Source organism: Hypomesus transpacificus, chromosome 23 (assembly GCF_021917145.1).
Source record: "Hypomesus transpacificus isolate Combined female chromosome 23, fHypTra1, whole genome shotgun sequence".
NCBI classification, from domain to species: Eukaryota; Metazoa; Chordata; class Actinopteri; order Osmeriformes; family Osmeridae; genus Hypomesus; species Hypomesus transpacificus.
In genome coordinates, this window is record NC_061082.1 from 12,706,998 (window position 1) to 12,727,805 (window position 20,808).

A 20,808-nucleotide genomic window follows, 5' to 3' on the forward strand; every position below is an offset into this window, starting at 1 on the left:
GCTTCCAGGCAGTGCAAACTATCTTTGTGTTTGATTTATTCCAAGCTCTCCTCCTTGGATGCCTCCAGTACAGGATGGGCGTTCAGCAGCTAATTGATGTATTAGTCCTGGTTTCTGTACTGTAGTAAGGACTATCTGCCATGAATTGACTGTATTGTGTGTTTTACAGTGCATAACATATTGGACACTCACACACGCATACAGAAGAGGTTGAATTGAGACATAGACTAGGACCGCAATTTAGGAATATACACACACAGACACACACACACCACCCTTACACTGAAGGGCTGTCCGGCTGTGGTTTAGGCTATCATAGTGATTTGTGTAGACGTTATTTAAATCCTGGCTGGCTGGAACCCCAAATTTGGTATTGGAGTTGGCACCATGCAAAACGACTTGTTTTGGGCAGGGAAAACACCCTATTGGCAGGAGATCAGTTTGTGTTCTTGTCTTATTCTCTGCCTTCATGTCATAGTCATCATTAAACTAAATCTGAGAGTTTGCCAAGTTCTGTGCCTTTTACTTCAGGGAGCCTGTGAAGAGTTAAGCAACTTTTTCCTGCCCACCAGACCTAACCATACAGCGTATGCTACTGTTTGGAGGTTTGTGTAACTGTGAAAATCTTCCATTAAATTTGTTTCTCTCTGTTCATCCTTTCTAGGCTGTTAGCTGCTATGACTCCCTCATCCTGAAAGCGGAGGGCAAAGTGGAACCAGAGATGTTCTGCCAGTTGGGTCACTTCAACCTGCTCCTAGAGGAGTATCCAAAAGGTTATTTGCAGCAATTATCATCTTGTGTAAACACACACACATACAAGGACCGTGAAATAGGTCAATTTTTGTCAGAGCGTGTTGATGGCTGAATGTAGACCAGACATAACCAGTTGTGCTAAAGCTTTTTTGACATTTTCATGAGGTAATTATACATTTTTCAGATTCTCTTGTTGCCATAAAATAACCAATTACAGGAGAAAATATCATTCTGCCTCCTTACATTCTGAAAGGCTGAGATGGCCCAAAACTGGCCAGCCTGTCACGAGGACGTCAGGGCGCTCTACTTGTCTGACTAACAGTGGAGGCTGGAGTAAGGGAGATCCTGGAGGTCACCTTCCTGGAAGTCTGCAGAATGAGCTCTTATCCCTGGGAGCGAATGTCTTGGAATTGGGCGTATGCCCCCTATGACGATGAGCACATTGGCGGCGACATGTCCACTCATCATGTCCCCTCTCTCCTTCTCTCTCCTCCTCTCCCGTGCTTTCTCTCAGCATTATCAGCATACCAGCGGTACTACAGTGTACAGTCGGACTACTGGAAGGTAAGAGGGCTCTATGGTTTCCGTTGCTGTATGTGTGCCACCGCGGTGGGAAGGGGTCGTGTGTGTGTATGGGCTTGTTTGTGTCCAACACAAGGTTAGGTATGACAGAAACTTGGACTTCATCGCCTCAGGTCATGTAAGATCACGGGACTGTCTCTTCCAGGCTTGATACATGAGGATAATGGTGGTGGTATGGTTCAACATGACCTTAGCGTCAGTTTGTCGTTGGTTTGCACTGGTCCATGTAAACTACGCAATGGGGCCTAGACAGTCCCATTTGGCCCGTGTTAGGACGGCGAAGTGGTCCTGGGTCTGATCCTGTCCAGCGAGGCAGTCTACCACGCCAATCCTTCATCCTGGTGTGGGACGGTGGCCGGGTTATGAGGTGGTGTCTGAAGGGGGGGGGGATCTGGACGATGGGAGGTGATGGAGGTGTAATGGTGACGGGGACCGACCACTCTGGGTTACCCCCTGACTCTGAGCTCCGGCGCAAGGGCACGCAGTGCAAGGTTTCCCCCCCCCCCCCCCCTGAGCTGGGCTGAAGACTGGGCTGAGGTGAAGGCCGGCACTGGGGCCCACGAGGCTTAGCCTAGCCGAGTGAGAAGAGGAGGCCAAGGGGACAAGGTTTTTTCTCTCGGGCCTTAAGGTCTTTCAGCTTTGCGAGGCTGGGCTGGGTGAGATGGGGAAGGACGCTCTGCGCGAGCGGGGTTAGAGGAGCAGCCGAGAAGGTGAGGATGCGTGGAGGATCTGAGAAAGGGGCGCTGGCTGATTATGTAACAGCTTGTGTGTGTCGTTTGGAAGCGTTAACCTTACTGGTCTGGAGTTGGGAGGGGGGGGGGACTAGGCAGGATTGGGATGATGGCTGGGGAGGCAGATGGGACTGAGGGTACAGATTAGGGCTGGGGGCTGTAGCTTGTATAGGGGGTGTTCTGACTGTTTACGTTACTTTGATGCATTCGTCGCGATTTGCTGTGGAGATGAATGAAGGACTGTGTCCCTGTGTGAAAGTTCCTTGTATCTCGGGCTGGTTCGATGACTCATTCGCTGACAGGCAGGTTCAGGTGAGGTGAAATAAGAGTCAACAACAATGAAGAGAACTGAATGGTTCAGTTTGAAGTTTCTCGTCACAAGGATGTCTGGATGCTCGTGTCCTCATGACATTCCTCGCTCGCTGTCTCCCTCCCTCCCTCCCCCTTTGGCACCCGCTCTCTTTTTCGAAATTCTCCATTTCTCCATGTTTCTCTGTCTCCCGCGCTCACTGATGTGGGCGGGGATAGGTGACCGTTTGTTGAAAACACTCGTCCTCACGGAGACGTCATGTACATGTTCTCATTCCCCATTCTTTTGCACTCCTCCTCGAAGCTTAATTCCACCTCCCTCCCTCCCTCTCCCTGTAGTACTGACCAATCAGTACGCTGACGTGGAGCCAATTCGTGTCATCACTTATAATTGAGCACTATTGTTGTGCGACTGTCTTTCTCTCTTCGCCCTCTGTGTCTTTCGATCTCCCTCTCCCTTTTCCTCCTCTTCATTTAGACTGTGTCTGTTTCCTCTCGTCTGTCGCGCCGTGAGTACCAGGTCTTGTGTGAAATGAGATCCCTGTAGTTTATATCTACAAGTCTAGATATCTAGATATCTATAAGTGTCTAATCAGTGCTCCAGTTTGTAATGTGAAACTCGGGTACAGCAGTGAACCCTACCCCTGATGTCGTCCACTACTGTGGTTGTCCCGGGGAACCGGTGATGTTTGCAGTTGTGTTGGCTACTCTGTTTGGCTGCGTTGTGTGAGCGTTAAGAGGGGGGCCCGTGTGTGTCCGTCTCCCTCAGTTCCCCAGCCTCTGAACTTTGTGCACAAGGTGTGTTCACTATCCCAGCAGGGCTGACTACAGTGCTAGGCCAACCCCCAGATACTCCCCAGCTCTCTCTCTCTCTCTCTCTCTCTCGCTCTCTCGCTCTCTCGCTCTCTCGCTCTCTCGCTCGCTCTCTCGCTCGCTCTCTCGCTCGCTCTCTCGCTCGCTCTCTCGCTCGCTCTCTCGCTCGCTCTCTCGCTCTCTCCATCTCTCCATCTCTCTCTCGCTCTCTCCATCTCTCTCTCGCTCTCTCCATCTCTCTCTCGCTCTCTCCATCTCTCTCTCGCTCTCTCCATCTCTCTCTCGCTCTCTCCATCTCTCTCTCGCTCTCTCCATCTCTCTCTCGCTCTCTCCATCTCTCTCTCGCTCTCTCCATCTCTCTCTCGCTCGCTCTCTCGCTCTCTCCATCTCTCTCTCGCTCGCTCTCTCGCTCTCTCCATCTCTCTCTCGCTCGCTCTCTCGCTCTCTCCATCTCTCTCTCGCTCGCTCTCTCGCTCTCTCCATCTCTCGCTCGCTCTCTCGCTCTCTCCATCTCTCTCTCGCTCTCTCTCTCGCTCTCTCCATCTCTCTCTCGCTCTCTCCATCTCTCTCTCGCTCTCTCCATCTCTCTCTCGCTCTCTCCATCTCTCTCTCGCTCTCTCGCTCTCTCGCTCTCTCGCTCTCTCCATCTCTCGCTCTCTCGCTCTCTCCATCTCTCGCTCTCTCGCTCTCTCCATCTCTCTCTCGCTCTCTCCATCTCTCGCTCTCTCGCTCTCTCCATCTCTCGCTCTCTCGCTCTCTCCATCTCTCTCTCGCTCTCTCCATCTCTCTCTCGCTCTCTCCATCTCTCTCTCGCTCTCTCGCTCTCTCCATCTCTCTCTCGCTCTCTCGCTCTCTCCATCTCTCTCTCGCTCTCTCGCTCTCTCCATCTCTCTCTCGCTCTCTCGCTCTCTCTCTCGCTCTCTCCATCTCTCTCTCGCTCTCTCCATCTCTCTCTCGCTCTCTCCATCTCTCTCTCGCTCTCTCGCTCTCTCGCTCTCTCGCTCTCTCGCTCTCTCGCTCTCTCGCTCTCTCCATCTCTCTCTCGCTCTCTCGCTCTCTCCATCTCTCTCTCGCTCTCTCGCTCTCTCGCTCTCTCCATCTCTCTCTCGCTCTCTCGCTCTCTCCATCTCTCTCTCGCTCTCTCCATCTCTCTCTCGCTCTCTCCATCTCTCTCTCGCTCTCTCGCTCTCTCCATCTCTCTCTCGCTCTCTCTTTCTCTCCATCTCTCTCTCGCTCTCTCTTTCTCTCCATCTCTCTCTCGCTCTCTGTCTCTCTCTTTCTCTCCATGTCTCTCTCGCTCTCTCCATGTCTCTCTCTCTCGCTCGCTGTCTCTCGCTCGCTGTCTCTCTCTCTCTCTCTCTCTCGCTGTCTCTCTCGCTGTCTCTCTCTCACACTTGCGCGCGCACACAGCATTTTGTCTACGGTACATTTCACCGCGCTGATGACCTGTGGTGGGTCAGGCGTCGAGCAGGATGACTCCAGCCTGGCGAGGCGTCCACAGACGCGTCCGTGTCCCTCATCTGCTCTCTTCTGCCTTCTCCCTTTCAGAATGCCGCCTTTTTGTACGGCCTCGGAATGGTTTACTTCTATTTCAATTCATATCAGTGGTAAGTACTCACCTCAAAACGATGCTGTTCTGCTAACCTGATTTGTGTGTGTGTGTGTGTGCGCGTCAACCAGCGCGAGGCGGGTTGTTTGTGTTGCTCGGGGCAGAAGGCTCGAGCATCCGATGTGTCGAGTGGCATCACAGGGCTGCATCATGGAGCACCGGACCTCACCTGGTCCTAGAGAGAGACAAGTTAGGGGCCACTGATCCCCTGAAAAGAAAAAAATGAAAATCAGACTGTGGCCATGCCCTGCTTCACTGTCCCCGCTGATCACACAATATAACTGGGCTCCAAGCCTTCAGGTTTGCAGAAAGCTGACAAGTGAGAGATATGTCACTCTGCGATGCACGCGTGCGTCTTTTACAGATCACCGCACGTGCCTTTATATCGCTTGTAAATGGAGGGATGTCTCAAAATGACGACAATAACTCAAACAAAGTGGAGTGGTGTCGTTTCATTGGGAACTGGTTCGGCATTGTGTGCAGTCCATAGGGTGCCTGTTTCCTGAGGATCTAACCCCCCCCACACACACACCCACACACACCCACACACAGACTCACTGCAGGGAGAGAGGAAGACAGGAGGAGGAACAGAGAGAGGGAGGGACAGTTGGAGCGGGGAACAGAGGGAGGAGTGGGCGGAGGTGGGTGGGTGGGGTGGGGCAACGGGTTCAGAGAGCTTTGCCTCAGCACACAGCACATCCTGTATGCGTGCATGTGCGCGTGCGCGAGCGTGCACGTGTGTCGGTCTCAAGCTCCCAGCCAGCGGTGAGCTCTCTGCTCCTCTGTCCTCAGCGCTGCGGGGAAACTCCCGGTAGACGCGCTACAGCCTTTTGTCTTCCAGCGCTGCGCTGGAGTGTGTCGACTGTCTGCGTGTGTGTGTGTTTGTTGCTGTGTGTGTTGTTTGAGCTCATTGGTTCCACCGCAGTCCATCGTTGCCATCCTCAGTGGTCCCTCTCTCTGTTTCTGCGCTAGATCCATTGATAACACTTCCAATACTCCATTAATTACACTACCAATATCCCAGAATTATCACGACCAATCCCCAGCGATTAGCACAGCCAGCCCCCCAACAATTACCACGACCGATCCCCGTAATTAACACGACATCTCCTCCGTAATGATCCCACCTTCCGTGAATAACGCTGCCAGTCCAGGTGTGGAAGATCACCTGTTACCCCTGGCTATTATGGGAGAACTCTGAAGGAGAGCTCTGTTTAACTGATCATCTGTTGCTGTCTACACCCTCTTTTTCTCTCTCTGCTCTATCTCTGCTCTCTCTCTGCTCTCTCTCTCTGCTCTCTCTCTGCTCTCTATCTTTCTCTCTCTGCTCTGTCTCTGTTCTCTCTCTCTCTCTCTCTCTCTCTCTCTCTCTGTCTCTCTCTGTCTGTCTGTCTCTCTCCTCCATCTCTCAGGGCGATAAAGGCACTTCAGGAGGTGCTGTACATTGACCCCAGCTTCTCCCGGTCTAAAGAGATCCACCTGAGGCTGGGTCTCATGTTCAAGGTCAACACGGACTTCGAGTCGAGCATGAAGGTGAGTGGAGACCCCGAGCGCCGCCGTGCCGCGTCGAGCCACATCTCGCTTAGAACCAGGCAGGGGTCGGGAGGAAGACGAGGGCCGCTGTGTCGCGACGCAGGCGGTCCCCACGTATCCTGAATAACCGACCACACTTTGAGATTTCGTTTGGTTTCACCGCGGCGCCTACACTACATCCAAGAAGGATATTTTTTCTTTTTTGAAAGAAAGACCTGGTGCGTGGATGCTGGTGAAGAGGATCTTATGTTGTCCTCAGGCTGGCTGGATGGAAAGCTGGCCGTGGCTCTGGTTCTGTGTGCATGCTTGTTCGAGTGGACGTGTGCATGCGTGAGGGTGCAATGTCGAGCGGCGCAGGCTACACGTCCTCCCTGCGCCTCACACACACCCCTCCCACTGGGCCCTGGAACGCCGCCAGACACACACACTGCGCGCACACACACACACACCGAGCATGCACTGGCCCAGATATCTACGGTACAGCGGGGAGGGGAGGAAGAGGAGGGGCCAGCGATGGGGAAAGAAAATAAATGAGAAGAGATTGGGCGAGGGCGAGCGCTGATAGGTTAGAAAGAACACTGTGAGTGTAGGGTGTGTGTGTGTGTGTGTTGGGGGGGGGGGACGTGACAGTGGGGAGAGAGTGAAAATGATGAAATAAGAAAGGGAGAAGGAATGAGGGGCTGGTAAAATCATCCGATCCCAGAGGCGTCGTCCCCTCCTGCTGACAGAGGGAGATGAGGAGGAGGGGGAGGAGGAGGGGGGAGGAGGAGGAGGGGGGGAGAGACCTGCCAAGTCACAGGCAGCAACCTGCATTCACTGAGGGAGACCAAATGCTCTCGCTTTTGCATGTATCCTGCCGGTGCTGTATACAGACACGCGGGGCACACACTCTCTCCCCCCCCCCCCCCCCCCCCCCCCCCTCTCTCTCTCTCGTTCTCTCTCTCGTTCTCTCTCTCGTTCTTTCTCTCTCGTTCTCTCTCTCTCTTTCTGGTACGCCCACACACTCATTCCCCTAGGCAGTTTCTAATTTGGGCATTGAGAGAGAGAGAGAGAGAGAGAGCGAGCGCGAGCCGTGGAGAGAGAGGCAGAGAGTGGGAGCTGTGCACATTAGTCAGGTGATGAGATTTCTGCTTCTTTAAGGCTCTGTGATCAGAGAGCGGAGCCTGAGAGGGAGATTGAGGGAGGGGGGGGGGGTGGAGAGAAGGAGAGAGATGTAAATGAAGGGAACCCAAGGTGAAGAGGCATTGAGACGGCGGAAGTGTAATAGAGAGAGAAAGACACAGACACAGAGAGAGAGAGAGAGAGACAGGGACTGATACAGGGAGAGAGAGAGGAAGAGGGAGAGAGGGATAGAGACAGACAGAGAGAGAGAGAGAGAGAGGGGGGGGGGGGGGAGAGACAGACGGAGAGAGACAGACGGAGAGAGAGAGACAGACAGAGAGGGAGAGAGAGAAATGGGAGACGAGGGAGGACAGAAGTGTCTGCATGCCTGCAGGTATTGTGTGTCATCTCTTCTGCACCCTCGACTGTAGCCGTCTGCTGAATCGTAAGCAGTGACACGGTGAACGGCGGGAGAAGAGTGAGAGAAAGAGGGAGGGAGAGATAACAAGGAGGGAGGCGAGGCAGAGAAAGACGTCGGGGGGGGGGTGGAGGGGAAGGAAAGCCGACAATCCTGCAGCATTATCTGCCGGGTAGTGGAACAGGAGTGAGAGAGAGGGAGAGGAGAGGGAGACAAGGAGAGCAATCTGCTGGAGGATGCACTAGTGTAGAGCTGGAGGATTTTTGATGTGCCAAAGGTTTAGCATGTATGGTAATGTATTTGTGTGCACAATGCGGTGGCATCTTTTTAGGCTAATGGATTCAATTGCTGGTGGCTGGCCTTGTCTGTTCTCTGTGTGTGTGTGTGTTCCGGGTCGATGTTCTCCTTGCTTGCATGTGGCCCTGGTTGGGGGATGTGTGAGAGAGGAGGCTTAGGCGCTGTCTGACATTGGCCACCTTGGTGTTTTCATGTTCGAAACCTCCTGAATGACCTGCTGTTCTCTCTGTCCCCGCAGCATTTTAAGCTGGCTTTGATTGACTCCAACCCCTGCACTTTGTCCAAACCCGAGAGTAAGTACGCGCGCACATACACGCAACCTCACTTAAGCTGAAGCATTTTGATGTTGAATGTGTAACTGGGGGTCGACAATTTGAGGTACGTCTTGTCAACGCGTGCTAATCACGGCCTCGTAGCAAAGGGGCACGGTCTCACGGCCCTGCGTATCCACAATTAGATTGTTCCTCTGCTTCCCCACTAGCGGTCTAAGACTGGGGTTGCCTAGGAGACCGCATAAGGAGGGTCGGCAGAGAAGCGCTCGCCTGTTTCCGCACAGACTGTGATTTCAGATCTGAGGCGCGCACACACACACACAGACAGACACACACACACTCAGACTCACACTCAGGGGAGCTAACCTCCTCCCTCTCCCATCTGTGGCCATGCACCATGCCGTTTGCCTCCATCTGCACGCCCGCCACCCTCTCAGCTCTCCTGCTAGGGGCACACTCGGATGCATATGGATATAGGCTGTGTGTATCTGATGAGCGGCTGTCTTGTAATTCTGCCTCCTCTCCACAGTCGAGTTCCACATCGCTCACTTGTATGAGATTCAGGTAAGCCGTCCACAAACCCCTCCCCTTCCCCCATGTAGGTGGTTTGAACCCGTGGCAGTGTGTGGGCAGAAGGTGTGTGTGTGTGTGTGTGCGCGGGCAGAGGGTGTGTGAGTGCGAGTGTGTGTGTGGGCAGAGGGTGTGTGCGCGGGCAGAGGGTGTGTGTGTGCGTGTGTGTGGGCAGAGGGTGTGTGTGTACGTTTGTGTGTGTGTGTGTGTTTCTGTCGGAATAGGCAGGAAGGAGCCTTAGACGTGCTCGGTGATTTGTCTCGTGCTTGTGTCTAGTGTTGCAAAGATGAGAGGGGTGTATTTTGTCATGCCACACACACACACACGCACGCACACACACACACCCTGTCTCTCCGGTGGTGCAGTGTAAATAAGGATGTACAGTGCCCTCCAAAAGTATTGGAACAGTGAGGCCAATTCCTTTATTTTTGCTGTAGACTGAAAACATTTGGGCTTGACATCAAACGATGAATGTGAAACCAGAGATCAACGTTTCAGCTTTTATTTCCAGGTATTTACATCAGGATCTGATGCACAAATTAGAAAATATCACCTTTTTGTTCGAACCCACCCATTTGTCACGTGAGCAAAAGTATTGGAACATGTGACTGACAGGTGTGTTTTGTTGCCCAGGTGTGTCCTATTACATACATTATTCAATCAATAAATACCACTGAATGTCTACACTCAGGTTCAGATTGGGTAAGATAGGTTTTGTCTATGCAGACTGTATTCAGAGGTGAAAACAACATGAAAACCGGAGCGCTGTCTTTGGGTGAAAAACAAGCAATTGTGAGTCTTAGAGAAGATGGAAAATCAATCAGAGCCATTGCAGAAACATTGGCCATAGCCAGTACAACCATTTGGAATGTCCTGAAGAAGAAGAAAACTACTGGTGTACTAAGTAACAGACGTCGAACAGGTAGACCAAGGAAAACATCAGCAGTTGATGACAGAAACATTGTGAGAGCTGTAAAGAAAGACCCTAAAACAACTGTTAGTGAGATCAGCAACAACCTCCAGATGGCAGGAGTGAAGGTATCACTATCTACTGTTCGCAGAAGACTTCATGAACAAAAGTACAAGGGCTACACCAGAAGATGCAAACCACTCATTAGCAAGAAGAATAGGAAGGCCAGGCTGGAATTTGCCAAAAAGTACAGAGATGAACCTCAAAAATTCTGGGACAAAGTTTTATGGACTGATGAGACAAAGATTAACTTTTACCAAAGTGATGGAAAGGCTAAAGTTTGGAGAAAGAAAGGAACTGCTCATGATCCCAAACACACAAGCTCATCTGTGAAACACGGTGGAGGTAATGTCATGGCTTGGGCTTGCATGGCTTCTTCTGGGACGGGCTCATTAATCTTCATTGAGGATGTAACACATGATGGCAGCAGCAAAATGAACTCGGAAGTCTACAGAAACATTTTGTCTGCCAATTTAAGGAAAGATGCAACCAAACTGATTGGCAGAGCCTTCATCATGCAGCAAGATAACGACCCAAAACACACTGCCAAAACAACAAAGGAGTTCATCAGGGGCAAGAAATGGAAGGTATTAGACTGGCCAAGTCAATCTCCAGACTTAAACCCTATAGAGCATGCATTTTACCTGCTTAAGAGGAGACTGAAGGGAGGAACCCCACAAAACAAACAACAACTGAAAGAGGCTGCAGTGAAAGCCTGGGAAAGCATCAAAAAGGAAGAATGCAAAAGTTTGGTGACGTCAATGGGTCACAGACTTGCTGCAGTTATTGAAAGCAAAGGATTTGCAACTAAATATTAAGTCTTATTCACTTAAATATGTTTTAAGTATATCTGTTCCAATACTTTTGATCACATGACAAATGGGTGGATTCAAACAAAATGTGATATTTTCTTAGTTGTGCATCAGATCCTGATGTAAATACCTGGAAATAAAAGCTGAAACGTTGATCTCTGGTCTCACGTTCATTATTTGATGTCAAGCCCAAATGTTTTCAGTCTACAGCAAAAATAAAGGAATTCGCCTCACTGTTCCAATACTTTTGGAGGGCACTGTATTTGGGCTTTTTATTTATTTATTTTTTATGCACCATTTTGAAATTAAACAAACGTTTGTGGATGAAAGAGTGTGGGTGTGTGTATTACGATGGCTTTAGTGTTTATGCTGATGTGGGTTGATGGTGTCCAGACTGGAAGAACACTGGGCCAGACTAGAGTAGGTGTGTGTGTGTCTATTTTGGAGAGGCCGACATGGTGGCCAGTTGCTTTTAAAGATGGCTTTAAGGACTGATACGAGCAGGACATGCACACACCGGATCTGACTCGAGGTCAGTTTGAACAAACAAACACTGGTTTGCTCAAGAGTGGGCTTCTCAGGTTTCCCAGACACTGACAAAGGTGGGTGGGTTTAAGAGACAAACACACACACACACGCACACACACTAAAAGTTGTCAGACGTGTTGAGTCTGGCCTGTCCTATCCCAGACTGACCCCTCCCGTGTGTGTGTGTGTGTGTGTGTGTGTGTGTGTGTGTGTGTGTGTGTGTGTGTGTGTGTGTGTGTGTGTGTGTGTGGTCATTATGGCCTGTCTGAGGAGGTCTCCAGACTCTTTGTGTCTGACTAGCCCGAAAGACCATAAAACACTCTGACCCTTCTGTCTGACTGAAACAACCTCATCTTTCTCCTCCTCTGACTGTTCCTCCCTCTCTCTCTCTCTCTCTCTCTCTCTCTCTCTCTCTCTCTCTCTCTCCAACAGAAGAAATACAGAGCAGCGAAGGAGGCGTATGAGAGTCTTCTACAGACGGAGGATCTTCCTGCACAGGTGAAGGCCACTACGCTGCAACAACTAGGTGAGTCCCTCGCCCTGCCCCGCCGCTCCACGCCGTCAGGAGATGCACATCTAACGCACACCTACCTCCTCAAGAGATTCGTTCCTCTGCGAACGGGCGTTGTCCAAAGAACTTACGAACCCTGACGGGGTTTCCGAGAGGAGAGTCGCATTTTTGCGGTCAAGTCGTGGAGTTGTCCGTTTGTCATTTTGAGGAGGTTTTATTTGACTGCTAGTGGGAAGGAAATGCTGATTCAGGGTTGCTCGTGTTCGATTTTTGGTTCTTTTTCTTCTCTTTACTCTCCCATTTCTTGTCCTTCCACATGAATCATAGTAGAGCCCTAATTGGAAGTGATTGAGGTGGCTGTGTGGGTGATAAAAGGTTGCGTCATGCGTTGTGTTTTGGGACCCTGTCTGGCTCCTTGTTGTGGTGTGCCTGTGTGGTTTCCCTGATCGCAGCAGTATTCCCAGAAAGCCTGTTATCCTGCTCTCATTCCAATTTCCCAAGTCTCTCTCCTCTGCTCTCCTGGGCTCTGGAATGGACGCGCCTGATGCAACAAATCCTTGTTTGTGCTAGTTCATGTTCCCTTCCCCCCTTGCTGAACACGCACGAGTGGACACACACAGACACACAGACACACAGACACACAGACACACAGACACACAGACACACAGACACACAGACACACAGACACACAGACACACACACACACACAGACACACAGACACACACACACACACACACACAGACACACACACACCTTCTCTGATGTCTCCCTCTCCAAACATAGGTCTCTCTTTTTTTTCTTTCTGGTCTTGCATGGTCTAGAATGTTCCCTCCCATCCTAAAACCATTCCCATTCTGTCCCGCTGGGGTTGTCATGGTGACCTCCCAGCTCTAGATCTCCACAGGTGTTATGGGGGGAGGGAAATGTGTTTGGTGTGCGGAAGAGGTTCTCTTTCTCTCTCGTTCTCTCGTTCCGTTTGGGCGAGCGGCTGATGTCGGCTAGATATCTCATTTAGCCTAGCACTTCCTAGCCGCTGTCTTTCAGTGTGTACGTGCGCGCGTGCGGCTGACAACGCTGTGCGCGTCAGTGTCCAGGGAATGCTACTACGGCTGGGTGCAGCAGCCAGTGGGGGGGGGGTGGGTGGGGGTGGGAGGCTTTTGAAGTCACAAATGGGTTGTATGTTTGTGTGTAGGGTGAAATACCCCCCCCCCCCCCCTTCCCTCCCTCCTTCTCTCCCCTCCCTCTTTTTTTCAGTCCCCTCAGAGCGTCAGACAGGCGGGCCATTTGGTGGGTTTGTGAAGCTGGTGCTTAGACACAGCAGACGCCAGACAGACCTCCCCCCACCCCACCCCCCCCCCCGTGTGTGTCTCAGCCGCCTGGGTAGTGTTCACCTGGGGGGCGACGTCAAACTCGTCCGACTACACCGTTCGTCTTAAGTGGCCGCGCGGCTGACGAGTGTAGGAGGGACGTTGACTTTGAGCGAGGAAGGAGAGTCAGAGAGGGAATCCCGCCGCCGTCGCAAATACCTTGGTTTCCCCCCCGACCCGGCGAGTGCGACGACAGCCTCCCAGCCTCCTCAGTGACCCCGCCTCTCTCTCTTCCGTCCGCCAGGCTGGATGCATCACACCGTGGAGCAGCTGGGCGATAAGGGCACCAAGGACAGCTATGCTATCCAGTGTCTGCAGAAGTCTCTAGAAGCAGACCCCAATTCTGGGCAGTCCTGGTACTTCCTTGGCAGGTAAGATCCTTTAGTGGGGCTATACCCGTCACTCGCCTTGCTGTTCTCCAAACCTGTGTGAGTGTGTGAGCATAAGATTGTGTCCTCATGTTATGTCTGTTCATGTATGATCTTTAATGTAAAATATACAATATATGAGAGAGAGAGAGAGAGAGAGAGAGAGAGAGAGAGAGAGAGAGAGAGAGAGAGAGAGAGAGAGAGTCAGTCAGTCAGTCAGTCAGTCAGTCAGTCAGTCAGTCAGTCAGTCAGTCAGTCAGTCAGTCAGTCAGTCAGTCAAAACCTGTTGCCCCGTACGGTCCACACGTGAATATCATGGTTTCATGATCTGCGTGCGAGCTGCCGCCTCCTAAGTACACGCTGCGTGTGTTCAACCTCCCCAGGTGCTATTCCAGTATTGGAAAGGTCCAGGATGCCTTCATCTCCTACCGCCAGTCCATCGATAAGTCTGAGGCCAGCGCTGACACCTGGTGCTCCATAGGGTAAGGAGCTCCGCCCAGTACGGCGGGGGGGGGGGGGGGGTTGTGGGGGGGAAGAGTGTGTGCGCGTCCCCTGTGGTGGGAGTGCTCTCTGTAACTCGCCAGGGTCCCCCCAGGTGTCGTGTGGGTGGGTCTCCCCGTGGCCTCCGGGGGAAGGTGCCTGCAGCTTCGCACTGCGACAGGGGAGGGAGGGGAGGGGGGGTAGACGGAGGAGGGGGTAGGTAGCGGGAGGCGTGTTGACGGGGAACGACGAGCAAAATAGACGGACAAAGAAACAAAGAGAAACTGAGCCTTGAGGGAGAACTAGGATCCCCCCCACCCCCCCCCAAGTGGAATCTTTCCTGTTTTCTCTTCGTTAGTTCCCCCCCTCACTCTCTCTCTACTCTCTCTCTCTCTCTCTCTCTCTCTCTGTCCTCTCTCTCCTCTCTCTCTCTGTCTCTCTCTCTCTCTGTCCTCTCTCCTCTCTCTCTGTCCTCTCTCTCTCTCCTCTCTCCCTCCTCCTCTCCCCGTCCCCGGCGCAGGGTGCTCTACCAGCAGCAGAACCAGCCCATGGACGCCCTGCAGGCCTACATCTGCGCCGTGCAGCTGGACCACAGCCACGCGGCCGCCTGGATGGACCTGGGCACGCTGTACGAGTCGTGCGGGCAGCCGCACGACGCCATCAAGTGCTACGTCAACGCCACGCGCAGCAAGGCCTGCACCAACACCGCCGCGCTCACACACCGCATCAAGCTGCTGCAGGTAGGGTCTGCCACACACACACACTCGCTCACAGGCAAGCCTGGGGGTGAAAGCAGGGGCTGTTTGCTCCCCAGGGGGTGACTGGTTACCTTGGCTCTTGCGCTGTGTCGTGTCGGTGGATGTGTTTTGATGCAAGCATTGTGCCCACACCCTTTTTTTCCCGTTTTGTTGACTGATGTTTTTCGCCATTTTGATTTGGATCCATGGAGATATGAACTGCGTTTCATATTGAAGCGCTTTGCGCTTTGAATCACCTGTAATCGTAAGGCATAATCACGACATTGAACATTTTCCAGTGGTTCTTTTGATTTGACTTTGATCTCTCCATGTGTGAAAACTCAAGTATGGCTCATCCTGTAATGACATCATGCAAACTGAATTTGTAGGAGAAAAAGAACAAAAAGTGTTCCCACTCACTCCCAGATGCCAGACGAGTGCTGAAAACGTGTCTCTGCGCCATCTCTCCGTAGGCTCAGTTGTGTAACCTACAGCCAGGTAGTCTGCAGAGTAAGAGTAAAATGCTTCCTAGTATTGAGGAGGCGTGGAGTCTCCCCATCCCCGCTGAGCTCACCTCCAGGCAGGGACAGGCCCTGAACACTGCCCAGCAACAGGCCCAGCAGGTGAGACCAGACCAGACGAGACCACGATACTTACTAACTAACTAACCAACCAACCCCGCGCTCTGAGCGCCTGGACCAATTCTGCACCCAAACACACAGGGCTGGATTCTCAGACCACAGATTAAGCCTTTTTTTTTTTTTTTTTAAACCTTTAAAAAAATAGATTAAATGTTTTAAAGGGTAACTGAACTCGCCGATTTCAGCTGTACCCCCGCCACTTCATAAAGAAAAGAAAAAGAAAAAACATTTCAAAAAAATACTGGTGAAAAGTTATGGCTGGAGGACGTGCTCGGTATTTACGATTCGGGTATGTGACTTGCCCCGAGGGACGCTTAGATAAGTGTCAACGGATAAAGTCAGGAACCTGTGTGTCTGTTGCGTGATTATCTCGTGAGCCGGACCCTGCACATTGTTGATTTGTGAAGTTGCTTGAATGAGCGGTTCGCAACAAACATATGTAAGGGATAATGTATAGAACGCCGGTCATTATCTGGCTTATTTTCCCTGTCGGGGCTTATTTTTTGCTCAGAACTTCACAGCCGTGTAATAAAAAAATGTAAACGCATACCGCCATGTAGAGCTACACTAAGTAATGGTGCCAAGGATCTCGCAAGAACGGGCACTGCACTAGCATTGCTGCCAATGGTCAAGGCACTAGGTTCAGCAGACTAGCTAGCTAGCTAACTGGTTCAAAATGGAAACGAATGAGTGCAGTAGTGAGTCTGCAAAAATCAAATGTGAGGTTTTGCAACGAATATGTTGTATCGTTGAGGATTCCTTCCCACCCGATCTTTCCATTGATGGCCACGGCACAGACGTGGTCTAGTCTGATGGCGTATCAATTAGAACCGTTCGCTTGCTGAAACAGTGCAGTTTTCAGCTGAGGCTGTCCACATGGCTTGCACAGCTGGAGGTGAGAGAAAGGGAGGGAGAAGGTATGGGGGATGTGCACAGATTTGGCTGCCAAATTGATTCCGATATGACATAGCCATGGCACAGCAAATGCCTAACTGCACGTGAACGACCATTCCAAATGAAGGTGGCTTTGCTTACCTCTCCAACTCCCACTCACTTGTATAGGTTAGCCTAAAGGTGTTATCAGCAAACATTTAAGTACTTCAGACCTTACGATTTTCTTTCAAAAATGTTTTAACCATTAGTGGCAAAAGGTGACTAGATTCACCACCAAATAATACAATTTAAAAAAACACTTTTTCAAAAATGTGTCAGAATCAAGACCAATATTTATTTAGTGTAGCCTAAAGTGGTAAGGTCCGAGGTTAAACCCCAAAATCGTTTTTTGATTTAGTTACTCTTTAAAGGAAGTTCTCCATTTTCTTGTTTTCTAGGCTAGGACTGGTCTGTGTCTGGGAAACCAACCCTTGGAGATCTGAGTGGATTGGTCTGATCAATGTGGCTGGAGTTCTGGCCAATTGTCCTGCATGTTTTCCAAAACATGCAGGGCAGTGGGTCCCTGAGGACCAGGGTTGGGAACAACGGAATTTGAGGACATGTTGGAGCCAATACCACATAGTCAATCCACTCAGATCTCTACAAGTTCAGAATGGTTTTAGTGGTTGATTGGGATGTTGCCCATCCCAATCAAGTGGAACGAAACACTGCCCCGTAGCTCAAATAAAACAGTAGTTCTTTAAGTCTTTCTGGGTGGTTTTCAGCCCATGCTAAACTGTAGGATCTATCATACAGAGTAATCTCCACTCATCCATCCCCTCAACACAGCTGGCTGTTGGACATGGCAAGATGAAGTATCTCTAATGTCTGAATTTATGTCAACATTTATATGTATTCATTTAGCAGACGCTTTAATCCGAAGCGATACAAATGGTGCCCATAGCTTATTCACAGTAATTGTTGCTAATGACTTTGCCTACTAAGATACCGTTTCCATTCGGTAGAGGCAGTATCAGCCATTGCTGTCTTGCTGTCTGAATCCCATATTGTAAACATGGACTGTCTTTTTCTTCTTGGGAGACTGTTTGACATTGGAACTGCTCTGACAGGACGTTCTCATGGCAAGCAGTGTTGACACTGACGTTTTGGTTTCTCACGTTTCACCTCAAATTCATCTCATTCCCCCTGCCAAGAAGAAAGACAACTCATTCTTGCGTTCATTCCCCTCAAAGATTCTACCGAATCAGAGGATTTGTGATTCAGAGAGATTTGTCAGAAATGTACATCTTTTATTTTTAATTGTATCAAATTGTTGTTGTGGGCAGTTCATTTGATTAATTTGTGATAAACAACTCTCCTCCTCCTGCTCCTGTTCGTCCTCACCCTGCTGCTCCTCATATCCCTCCTCCCCTTACTCCCCCTGCTCCCTATATCCCTTACTCCCCCTGCTCCTCATATCCTTACTTCCCCTGCTCCCTATATCCCTCCTCCCCTTACTCCCCCTGCTCCTCATATCCTTACTTCCCCTGCTCCCCATATCCCTCCTCCCCTTACTCCCCCCCCCCCTCCTCCTCCTCCTGTGGTGTCCTCCCCCAGGCCTGTAAACCCCAACAGGGGGGTGAGACCAGTGGTCACCTAGACAACCAGGCCAGCCCAGCTAAAAGGAAACGAACAGCCAGCCCTTCGAAGGTACTCCTCAGTTCTAACTGTCAGGCCCTGCTCATGCGCTGGTCACTTTTATGCCCAGTTCAGCAGGCCGGTGCCGTTTTAGTCATTGACTCGGGTCCAGTTCGTGCCCTCGTTTTCGTTTTGAAATTCAGCCTGAACCTGAATGTAGCATCATGTACAGAGCGTCTCTCTCTCTCTCGTTCTCTATCCCAGAGTGCTGCAGACTCATGGACCAACAGCCCGGTACCACAGCAGAACCCCAGTTGGTACCTCTCACCCCAAAAGCAACAGGTGAGCCCTACTCGGTCCACACAACACAGCAGGCTGCCTCATCAGCAATAAGACGGAAGTTAGTATTCCCCGGGTGACGTTTCGCTCTGGACCTGTGTAGAAAATGAGGGGATTGTCTAGATGCAAGTTTTTTTGGGGGGGGGACAGTAGTTGGTAAGAGGATGTTGAGACGCGAATGACCGGCCTCCTTTCCCCCGAACGGCGATGCTCAGCTCCTGGACCATTTGCGGACGAACCGGGCGATCCTGAAACCTCAGCAGGTGCAGATGCTGGACCAGCTTGAGAAGCAGTTCTCTCTCATGCAGCAGCATCAACAGCAGGTAAACACACACACACAGGCAGTGTGTCACAATACAGACTTTGCGTAACTCAACAGAATCGAACCTATTCACACAGACGATAGACGTTCTCCAGTGTCACTCACAACAATCTCCTCCTCTCTGTCCGATTGGTCAGATGAGGCATGCGGCGTCGGGGCAGGTTCGGCCCGGCCTACCGAACGGCCCCTCAGCCGACCCTTCGTCGACCCAAAACTCCCTCCCTCACCGCGCCCCCCACACCGCCGTCCCGCCCCCCTGCACGGCTCAGCTCACGGCCAACGGACCCCGCTCTTCGAGCCCCGCCGCCAGCGGCCGGCATCCGGATAGTTCCGCCGCCGCCGCCGGTTCCATGGGCAATAATCACGCTCTGGGAGCGGGAGGGTTACCGGGAGGGTTACCGGGAGGGTTACCGGGAGGTAGCGGGAGTAATGGAAACGTGCCTTACCTACAGCAGCACTCTCTACCTCACCACTGCACAGCCACCAGTAACCCCACCAGCAACAAGTCCAGTACCACAGACGAGGCCTGGAGAAGCCAGCCATGCGCCAACACCACTCAGGTACAACACCCCCCCCCCCCCCCCCCCCCCTCCACCCCCCTCCCTTTCCCTCTTTACGCTCTTTTTCCTGTTTCATCCCTCCTTCTCTTTCAGTGTTTCTTTATATCTTTCTTTGTCTCACTCTTTCCCCCCCCCCCCTCCTCTCTTTGTGTACAGGGGCTTCACAAAGGTCCAGGTTCACATTCGGCAGGTCCCAATGGAGAACCCTTCCCTCCCTCCCTGGCCCACCCCCACCTCCTCCCCCTCCCTGCCCGGGCAGCAGGCGCCAACGGCTCCGGTGCTCTCGATCAGGTTGGCCTCTGCACTGGCTCCTCCTCTTCCTCCTCCTCCTCCCTCTCCTCCTCCTCGCCGCAGACTGGCACCCCCAACCACCTCTCCTCGCCGCCCCACTCCGCCACTACCTCAGGGGCCCACACCAAAGAGACCACGCCTTCAGGGAGAAACGGCAACGGTGGGTCGACCCCCGCCGCCCCCTCGGCTCCCGGCGGCTCCTCCGCGGGGCACTCGGCAGGGACACCTCTCAGTCCTGGCTCCGCCCCTGCGCAGGGATTGACTAATCACGTCCAGCAGCGGGTGACGGACAGCTCGGCGAGCCCCTCCAAGGCCGCCTCCCCTTTCCCGGGCGCGCTGCGCTCAGACAATCCTCAGCTCTCCGCCTTGCTCATGGGAAAAGCCAACTCTAGCAACGACGACAACAACAATCATAGCGATCCTCCGGGGTCGTCGGAGAAGGTCAACAACGTCCACCCAGGTCTCCAAGGGGGAGTCAAGCCCCTCTCGGAGCATTCCGTGGCCTCCTCGCCCCTCTCGGCCATGTCCACGGCCACCCCGTCCCCTCGCTCCGCTGACCCCGCCTCCTCCACCAGCCTGGCCTGCCTTAACAGCCCGTCCAGCAGTGGCCCCGCCCCTGGCCCGGCTCAGGGCCCCACGCTGAACGGCAAAGGGCCGGAGGACTCCCAGAGCCCGATGAAGGTGGAGCCGTGCGGGGGCGTTCCCAGGCCGGCCCCCCCTGGCCCCTTGGTCCTGGCCCCCTGGTCCTCCGTCTCCATCTACCCAAGCTCCAACGACGTGCTCAAGGCCTGCAGGTAAAGCTGCCCCGCCGGCGATGAACTGCAGGTTTTGTTGCGGTGTTGGCTTTCTCACTGCGTTTGTCCCTTCTGTGTTGCCGTAGTGGGGTATTAGGCCCAGTAAAGGTAGTCAGCCCGGCCCTGGGTGTACATGACTCAATACAAGACCTGCTCCCCTGCAGGCTGGGAACACAAGTGTTGGTTTCTCTTTCCTCTCAGGTTCTCCCACCGTCTTCCCTACATGCTGTATATATTTCCCATGAGCAGCTTTAATACCTGCCCTTTGTTAGAGCCGGCCCGTTCGTCTCTGTGACCAACACGTTGTCGTGTGCCCTTCGGCCCGTAGGAACCTGGGGAAGAATGGCCTGGCCACCAGCAGCATCCTCCTGGACAAGTGTCCCCCCCCCAGGCCCCCTCCCCCGCCCTCTCCCTCGCTGCCAAAGGACAAGCTCAACCCCCCCACGCCCAGCATCTACGTAAGTCGTGGGGGGGGGAAACCGTCTGTGCACGCGTGCGGTGGCAACCGCATGGTGTGGCCTTAACCATTTCATCGAGACTGTAACTGCAAAGATGCGTTTTAATATTTGTATGATAACAGAGTTGCGC

General features: G+C 52.4%; 1 protein-coding gene across 1 annotated transcript in view; it reads left to right on the plus strand.

Annotated features, from left to right (window-relative positions):
* kdm6a (lysine (K)-specific demethylase 6A) overlaps window positions 1-20,808 on the plus strand; it is a 30,057-nt gene that overhangs the window by 2,774 nt on the left and 6,475 nt on the right. Inside the window, exons 3-19 of the mRNA XM_047047857.1 lie at window positions 665-773; window positions 1,268-1,317; window positions 4,737-4,795; window positions 6,210-6,330; window positions 8,385-8,439; window positions 8,948-8,982; window positions 11,731-11,824; window positions 13,422-13,548; window positions 13,929-14,027; window positions 14,546-14,765; window positions 15,236-15,385; window positions 17,894-17,986; window positions 18,179-18,256; window positions 18,469-18,576; window positions 18,713-19,135; window positions 19,292-20,220; window positions 20,549-20,678. Coding sequence (XP_046903813.1) covers window positions 665-773; window positions 1,268-1,317; window positions 4,737-4,795; window positions 6,210-6,330; window positions 8,385-8,439; window positions 8,948-8,982; window positions 11,731-11,824; window positions 13,422-13,548; window positions 13,929-14,027; window positions 14,546-14,765; window positions 15,236-15,385; window positions 17,894-17,986; window positions 18,179-18,256; window positions 18,469-18,576; window positions 18,713-19,135; window positions 19,292-20,220; window positions 20,549-20,678 — 2,880 coding nt within the window. The remainder of the gene's footprint in view (window positions 1-664; window positions 774-1,267; window positions 1,318-4,736; window positions 4,796-6,209; window positions 6,331-8,384; window positions 8,440-8,947; window positions 8,983-11,730; window positions 11,825-13,421; window positions 13,549-13,928; window positions 14,028-14,545; window positions 14,766-15,235; window positions 15,386-17,893; window positions 17,987-18,178; window positions 18,257-18,468; window positions 18,577-18,712; window positions 19,136-19,291; window positions 20,221-20,548; window positions 20,679-20,808) is intronic.